General features: G+C 48.9%; 1 protein-coding gene across 1 annotated transcript in view; it reads right to left on the bottom strand.

Moving 5' to 3' along the window:
* The window catches only part of IGDCC4 (immunoglobulin superfamily DCC subclass member 4), a 62,834-nt gene that overhangs the window by 24,276 nt on the left and 29,799 nt on the right, over positions 1-8,759 (bottom strand). Inside the window, exons 5-7 of the mRNA XM_035902529.1 lie at positions 4,158-4,292; positions 1,364-1,519; positions 442-852 (exon numbers count right to left, since the gene is read on the bottom strand). Coding sequence (XP_035758422.1) covers positions 442-852; positions 1,364-1,519; positions 4,158-4,292 — 702 coding nt within the window. The remainder of the gene's footprint in view (positions 1-441; positions 853-1,363; positions 1,520-4,157; positions 4,293-8,759) is intronic.

Raw genomic sequence — 8,759 nt, 5'->3', positions numbered from 1 at the left:
TTTGGGAAGACAGACCCCAAGAGACCCAAGTGCCTCACTTCAGATTCTGGGTGTGAATAATTTAGCGATTAGCCGTGTACACAATGTAGCTGTTTAATATCTCCATTAATAATCACACCCTTTGCCTATAAAATCAATGCGTTAGAGGAAAAAATAAAGAACAGAAATACATTTCCAGAAGTGCCTGGTCCCACTAGAATGCAGACAACTTAGCTATGTGGATATGCTACTGTTGGTCAACAATTTAGTGTATGTCGGCTAATCCACAGCACTGTCACAGGCTGATGCTGACTCTAAGAGAAAATACCTTTACCTGCAACATAAAGGGCTAAACTAACTGGAATTGCCTCACACTTGCCCATAGCTGTGAAAGAAAGTCAACCTGTGCCTTGTGTCTTGTCCCTGCCACACAGCTGTGTTGCACAGGCAGGTAACACCTACCCACAGCCCGCTGGTAATGTAATGAGAAGCCAATGATCTGCTCGCTGTTGTACTCTGGCCGCTCCCAGGACACAAGGACTGTGGTGCTGGAGAGGGACACGGCTGACACCTTCTTGGGAGCGCTGGGCAAACCCTCTCGCACAATCACCGAGAGCTTGGCAGTGGCACAAGCCATGCCCAAGCTGTTCTCGGCCACGCACTGATAGTAGCCAGCATCCTCCAACCCGATCTGATTAATCACAAGGCTCCCGCTGCTCTGCACCTTCACCCGCCCGTTGGAGAGGATGGCCTCGCCGTTCTTCAGCCAGTGAATGGTTGGGGCTGGCTCGCCCTCTGCCTTGCAGACAAACCGTGCCGTGCTGGCTCGGGTGCGTGAGATGGTTTCAGGAGCCTGGGAGATGCTGGGTGTAGCTGCAAGGAGAGAGGACAAATTAATGCAGGAAGGAGGAGGAAAAGATAGCAAAGCAAATCCCTTCTCCTCCCCACTCGGCGCTATGTTTTATTCAGTAGCAGCTTTGCTTACAAGATAGGATTTGCCAGGCAGACTCTAGAGGCTTAATTTAGACTCTGTCCAAAAGGAAAAATAAATTCTGTATCAATCATGTGCTGCATTCCCTGATCCTAGGCTGTTCTCCCTGCTGGCTTCCACGATACTGAAAGTTAATTGCTGATACAGATTTCCATGAGGGAACCCTGGAGAACAAGAATAAGGCATAAAACGGTTCAGTAAACACAAGGAACTAAACCCCAAATTAAAGAGGTGACACTCCCACTGAGAGCTACCCCAACCCAGGGCCTCCTGGCTCTAACCTGGCTCCCATCTTACCCAGCATGGGCCACAAATGCAACTTCTTGGGGAGCTCTGGATGTTGGTCCAGGTAATCTACAGCTACCTGGCACGTTTATCCTGCTCTCTACTCACCAAGGACCCGGAGCTCAGCTGCAGCTGTAACGAACTGCCTGGTCTGGGGTTTGTTAGCACGGCAGACGTACACCCCTGAGTGATGGGGCTGGCTGGAAGGAATGAGGAGATTTGTCCGGCCCAGCACAATCACATCTGTGGAAACAGGCTTTCCATCTGCAGGAAGAAACATGCACAAACTTGGGAGGGAGCCCCAAGCTGCCCTTTAGGAGGGCTTGTAAACAATGCGTCTACTAGAGCCAGGATCTCAGCTGGGGAGCAGAGAAATTCCCAAATCCCAAACCCGAGCCCAGAGGAGGATTACTGCTGGGACACTCCTCAGTGCTTGACCGAGCATCAGCCAGCCCAAGCCAACATTGGCCCAAGGTTTAGTTTAGCTTGTAATAACTGAAAAAGTTCTGGTTTGGATCAAAATAGTCTCTGATGCCTAGGGTGTGCCTGCAGTGAGACCCCCTAGGAATAGCATATTCAGCGAAAGCTATGCTAATGCACATTTTGGAAAAGCTGCTGGATCTGCCTCCTGACCCCCATGCACGAACACACACGCCTCCTCCCCTTGCTCGTTAATGCAAATGTCAGCAAGAGCACTGAATCACTAACAACTCAAGGGTTTTTCCCTCCCCTGGGTCTTGGACATGAACCTAAATTTACTGAGCTTCCTGAATTCATTCTTTGCCAGCTCCTGACCCATAAGGTATCAGGAAGACACCAGGTTCTCCCTGGGGCTCTGGTGCTTGGGTCAGAGACACGGGCCATGAGCTGCCCTCTCCCCATTCTCCTGGCCAGGTGCTCAGCAGTGCTAAGAAGAGAAAAAGGAAAGGGGGCTCCGGCCTCCCTGGCCAGAAGCTGAGCTGTCCTTCTACAACTTCAGATAGTCCTAGGCTCCTCAGAACATCTTGGACAAGGCAGTGCTGGGCACTGCTTATTCTCAGCACTGCTCTGATGGGAGAAACATGGGGACCACAGTGTTGGTACCTCTTAATGAGTGGGGGGGAGCAAAGCCAAGAGCTGGGGACGGAGTACGGGCAAGCACAGTCTGGCTGAGGAAAGGCTTGGATGGGAGGTCAGAAACCCATGGCCAGCTCTTGGCATGAGTTAGTGGGTTGGGAGAGACAGCTGGCTTGTGCAGTACCTGTGGCAACACCAGACCTTGTCCCTCTCCACCGGCAAGAACATGGATGTCCCTCAGACAGCAAAAACTCAGCGCCTGCCTGCCTTTGCCTCTCACAGATTCAGCTCAGCCTGTATCTTGAGACAGAAGCAAGCTCGCCACCTCCACTGTGAGCAGCTGCATCTACTTAGCACCATCAGCAGGGAACGCAGCTGAGATCAGATCCTCTGCCATCCATTTTGGGGGTCTTCAGACAGCCACACAGTTCAGTGGCTGCACACTCAGAGGAGGAGAAAATCTGTGCACCCCATTTGCACTGGAGCAGTTTGAAAATCTGACTCCAGATGGTAGCAATTAGCTGACACCACTGAGGCTGGCAAGAGCCAAACTGGCAACCTGGAGGTACAACCCTCGGTGTTACCTGCATGACTAATGGTCCAGTAACTCAGCCTGCTCCTTAACAAAGTCTTGGAAAGAGACATGCTTGTATAACACAGAACTGCTAGCACAGTTAATCCATCTTTTCTAATTTGAAGAGTCCACAGCAGGAAGCAGAGGGGGACCAAGTAAACACTTTAAAATAAAGCATGCGAGGAACTGCTTCACCAACCTTTCCTCCTTCTCCCTCCTCTTCCCCTCATCCAAAAAACTTACATGGTGATAATTAATAATATCTACTCTACTATGGGCATCAGTAGCTCTCAGTAAAGCTGAGTATTTGTAATTGTGAAGTGCATAGGATAAACCAGAATAATTTCTGCCAGAACATTTAATCCTTGCCGATTTGATATTTAGAGTTGTGTCCTCTGAGATTTTCTTTTTTCCTCCTTTTTTGTGGGGAAGAGGAGATGCTTGTATACACTAAAATCACTGTCTGTGGACAAGTATGGGCTGAAGACCAACCACAATAAATGGTTACAGGGGAGAGGAGTCTTAAATCATGACCTGGATTTATGAAAATGACTAAGAGCCTTTTCTGGGGGAGATTTGACTGCAAGAATGTCTTCAGTCAGAGCCTCTGAAAGACATCCGATGGATATGACACTTGGTGATGTGACACTAGCATCCTACTCCTGACTTCGGCTATCAGCCCTGGGTAACGTATGCCAGTCTGGTTCATTTGTACACCTCTGATGAGACCTACGCATCTTCTCGATCTTTCCATTACCAATTTGAGCACAGCATGATTTCTGAATAAAAGCCTCCCAGCAACACTCTCAGCCACTCCAATGATTAACAGATCTTATCATGTTTTATAATCCTGCAAGATAACACAAGTTTATTTCTCCAGTGCAGTGGCAGATTCCACAGAATCCCCACTAACCTCTGAGTCCCTGGAGGAGTGCCACAGACCTGACCCCATCTCATGACCTTCTCTGCTCAAGCTCATACAATGAGGATGACTAATTTAGTTCAAAAGGCATCCAGGCACTAGAACTCCATATATTTCACAGGTCAAACAACCATAAAGTGAACTGTGTGCTTTATAACCTTCTAAATTTAATTAGCAATTCCAGTTGAGCAAGGACACCCTACACTGCCAACACCACCTGCGTCATTAGGTACCAATGTAACAACCACCCTTCCTGTCCCAGATTTTTCCACCTTTTAATAGATTTTTAAAATAAAGTGTCCACAGGTTCCTCTTGACAACAGAAGCTTAATTCTGTCCCTCACGCTCACCCTGTCGTATCCAGGAGACGAAGGGGGTGGGATCAGCAGCTGCCATGCACTCCATCACCACGCTCTCCCCAGCCACCACCGTGGTGTTCTCCGGAGCAGCGATGATGGTGACATCTCCTCCTGCTGGCTGGGAACCTAATGTCAAAAATAAAAGGAAAAGTCTGTCCTTCCAAAACACAAAGTCTCCAGAAAAGCACAGGATGCAGAGCCCAGACACCCTGGCTGTGCTCCCCTAGGTATTCTCATATGTGGTAACAGCTCATTCATAGTTGGAGGAGAAAAGTGTATCTTGTTTTTACATGACTACAACATTTTTGCTAGAGAAATCAACAAAGGGGTGCCCTGCAGATTTACTCTAATCATGCTGACTCTAGTAAGAATTAATATCAGGATTTTCATGCAGAAAATAAATAGAGTCTCAACCCAGCACCTTCATCGACTGTTACTAAATGGATGTTTGTCAATTAGATGAAAGAAGACACTGATATCCTCAAACAGAGCAACATCAACACACCCTTTGCCAAGGCATTGTAACAGCTCAGAAAGAAACTACTAACTTGCTTAAAGAAATTCTAACATTCAGATGCTGTACTGTAAATGGCGACAAAGAGAGGACAAGCCTCTGTGTCCAGGCCTTTACCTGACAGCACGAAGACTAAATCAGCCATTGCGCATCTGGAGGAGAACATGCTGTTTAGCTTATATGTGCAGAGGTGAACAGTCAACGTGTAAATCAAGCAACGTTTACAGGAAGATGTAAAGGCTGCATTGCACAATGTCTTGAGAACAGGATGGGGCTTTTTTTGCTTTAAATGAACCTTCTGCCTGTGTCTGCCCACTGCTGAGCAGAGGTTGAGGGAAGGTTAAGGAAACGCCTTTGCAGTGGCCAAACTTCTGTTGTCAGATGAAAACAACCGGAGCACTCTTGAGCAGACCAGACTGTTCATGACCCTCAACAGTAGCAACCTGGTTCTTCCAGCTCTCCCAAATATGTCTAACCCTGAGGGACACTTCTGTTGTTGTCCTCATGAAGGGAGAAATAACTGCAAAGGAGTCACTTAGTATGGGTAATTCTTAGGCCTGCTCCAGGTGCTCCCATGATCTAGCAGAGAAAGTTGTTGGCAGCAGGTCTCAAAACAAATAAAAGCAGGACCTTTTTGCACAGCACAAACTCACTGTCTCAAGATGCTGCAGAGTTCAAAACCCAAGAGGTTCAGACAAGCTCATGAAGGACACTTACTGGAACTGTTAAATACTTTTTGCACAGCACAAACTCACTGTCTCAAGATGTTGCAGAGTTCAAAACCCAAGAAGTTCAGACAAGCTCATGAAGGACACTTACTGAAATTGTTAAATATGAAGGTCTCACTGCAAGTCCCCAGCCCAAGATGTTCCCACATCCCTGACTCTCAAATGCTGAGGGAGATGTCCAAGGAAAGCACCTCCCTGCCCAGTTTTGTTTTTTTTTAACGTGCTTTCCTCTAGCATCTGCTGTGGTCACTTCTGGAGATGGCACTGCAATAGCTGCACCTCTGGCCTGACTCACACTGGCCATTCATGTGGCATCCAAGCAACACTCATCCATACTTGGCTTTCTTGTGAATAAAAACCAGAGAAGCTTTGGCCTCAGCACGCCAGCCTGCCTGCATGGCAGGAGGCTACATATCGCTGCACCTCAGCCCACCTCCAGGCTCGTTGTCATTACCTCTCGCACAGAAGTCTTGCCAAAGAGAGTTAGTTCAACACTGAAAATTTTCTTGCAGTCCATACACGCGTGAAAGGGATTTCCATCTGTAGCACTACGTGAGCACAGTTGAAGAGGAGCTAGGCACTGAAGGAAAACAGGAGAGAGCAGAAGCCAGTGCTTGTCCAGCAGATGGAAGCAGAGACCGAGGAGCGCCCATGGTCCCCTACCTGGGGCAATGGCTGGACCCCACTAAACTGCAACCCCAGACCTGGGCAAACACCAGCAGTAAGAGCTGCCATGGGGCACGAAGGAAAAGCCAGGCCAGCTATCCTCCTTCCAGTGGCACAAGTACACTACACAGAGGGCCTGGTGTGTACAGGCACATACAATCTCCTTTTGCGCTTACAGCATGGTGTGGGCTGGCCAGGGCTTTGCTACGGTCACATCGTTCGTACCTACAAGATGCTTTCAGCCTCACGGCCATCACATCCAGCCACAGCAGGACAACTTGGGGGACAGAACAGGGACAAGAAGAAACCACATCAAACTACAGATTCAGAGGCCTCAGTCACAAACAGACCGAAGTCCTGGCCGCTCTTAGCTGCGGCGCCAAGGATGGGCTTGAGAACTACCAGGACAGAAAATGAGCTTAATGCAAAAACAGGCACAAGAGCTTCCACAATAGGAACGAAAGCTGAAGGATCGGAGAAACGCAAGGCGCTCTGGAACAGCAGCTTTCTTTTAATTCCAGCTCCAGTTCAACAAAGCACTAAAATCCACGAGTAATCATTAGCCCTGCAGAACAACTGAGTGCAGGGACTCCAGCAAGACCTGGTTGGATGGGTGAGGCTGCTCAGCACGTTGCTAATGCCAGGCCTCTACCCTTTCTCTACCCCATATGGCAGAAAGGGATGAGGCAACATTGGAGAAAGAACAAGAAGGAGCTTTCCAGCCAGGATTTGGAAGGAAACACATGAGAAAGCACCAGAAGCAAAGGAAAAGGCTTTTATAGCAGCCATTACAGGGAAGGCCACAGTGCTGAGAAGACACTGGAGAACCCAACAAGTTGTGATGAGGTTGGTTTTAAGAGTGAGCTGGGGAAAGAGGTGCAGAGGAGCCAGGTGAGGAGTTGCTCCCTGCTGAGGGGCTGGCAGCATGGCTGGACGTGGTTGCACACCTTCACAGACCACAGGCTCAGGCCCAACTCACCCTGTGCAGGACTCAGCAAGCCTCATCTGCCCACCCTGAAGACCCATTACCCACTGTGGGGCCATGGCAGCTTTTGATGAAAATGAACAGGGCAGCAGCCTACACCCCAGGTCCTGGGAGCAGAAGCACACAGGGACAGAATTCCAGCCTACCACAGGAGTGAGCTTCTTTACCCAACACCACCGGCTGCCGGCATCCCTGCGGGGCAAGACATGGCTGAAACGCGTCTGTGTGCATAAAGCTGTCCTTTTCTGCAGTGCTGGGGGAAAAAAATAAATCTAGAGTAAAAAAACCACCACCAGCCAGATGGCAATATATTCCCTGCCAGATTTCCAAGCAGCTTTCTCTACCAAGCTTAGGGCAGAGGAAGAGAGAAAGCTCCTCAAACGTGACTTAAACACTCATCTGTTGCATTCAGGTGCATGGCCCCAGGTGCTGGCTGGCAAAGGCACCTTACAGCTTACAGAAACTTCATGGGAAGGCACTTGTCCCATATCACTCGGTCCCTCGACAGCTGGTTTGTAGTGCTGTCAGCCACTAGGAAAGGGATTTTACAAGCTGCACAAAACCTCCCTCTGAAATAGCCCCAGGAGCCATCAGCTCTGCAATCTCCTGGTTTAGCAGAGGCACCGTGAAGCGCTGCTGTAAAGGCACAGCCTATAGCTTCACCTTTCTTGGGGGCCCTGCATTTCTCCTGGCTGGGGAGGGACCAACAAAACCCTTCACCACCCTCACCCTGAACGGTCCCGCAGTAGCACCGTGTGCCGCCCTGTCCTCTGGTGCTGCCCTGGGTACTCAGGAAGGGGAAGAGCAAGGAGCTCGCTGGTGGGCAGGTAAACCAGCCAGGAGAAACCAGGCCTGGTGACCCAAAAGGGCTGACGACCAGCTGCTTATTAGCTCCATACTTACTCTGCAGAAGGTACAAAGAGAGCTGATATTGGGGCTTCGTGACAGTCAAATCCAAGGGCATAACTCAAAGTCTCTCTGACAACCAAGAGCAGCAACGGCCACAGGGATCTGTAGCTCAAACATCCATTTCTGCTTCCTTCTCTCTTGGCCAAAACCCTGGTTTCAGCCTTGAAAAACTATTGGGAAAACCTATCAGCCCTGACCCCATGTCTGTCTTATATGACAAAACCAAACAGTTCTGCTTGCTTTCCCAGTACATTCCTGGGTGTGCACATGGATGAATGCCCCATACACCTCTTGCACACACAAACGCATTTCTCTCCAGCTTTGTATTTTCACCACGGGTCTGTCACAGCAAGTCTACAAGTCAAGCTCCTCTTTTAAACTCCCTTTAGAGTACATTTTTCACCTGCTGTCTCAATAGGCTGGTTGGATAGGATGGATCGCAGCTTAACCACTACAAAACTGCTAAGGTTTCCTTTGGTTTGAAGAGTTCCCAAGAACAGTACTAAGCTTACCAGAAAAACCTCCACACACAGGGGATTCCAACAAACATCAAAGAGGAAAACCAGCGTGAGTTTTTTGTCTCCGCTGCCATTAAGATAATTTCAGGTCAAGAGGGAATATTGTTAGAACCAAAGGAAAAAAAGAGCTGCAGTTTCCAAGACATCTGTCACTGCCTGAACAAAACAGGTCACTGAATGCACCTGCGCCATGCTGGCCGTTCCGTGGCACTAAAAGCTTTCACAGTGCTGCTATTTAAAACTTCATCTTTGAGATTTCTTCCCTCCCCGCCC

Source organism: Egretta garzetta, unplaced genomic scaffold (assembly GCF_000687185.1).
Source record: "Egretta garzetta isolate BGI_Z169 unplaced genomic scaffold, ASM68718v1 scaffold549, whole genome shotgun sequence".
Classification (NCBI taxonomy): Eukaryota; Metazoa; Chordata; class Aves; order Pelecaniformes; family Ardeidae; genus Egretta; species Egretta garzetta.
Note: the sequence above shows the minus strand (reverse complement) of the source record. Positions and strands in the feature narration are given on the sequence as shown.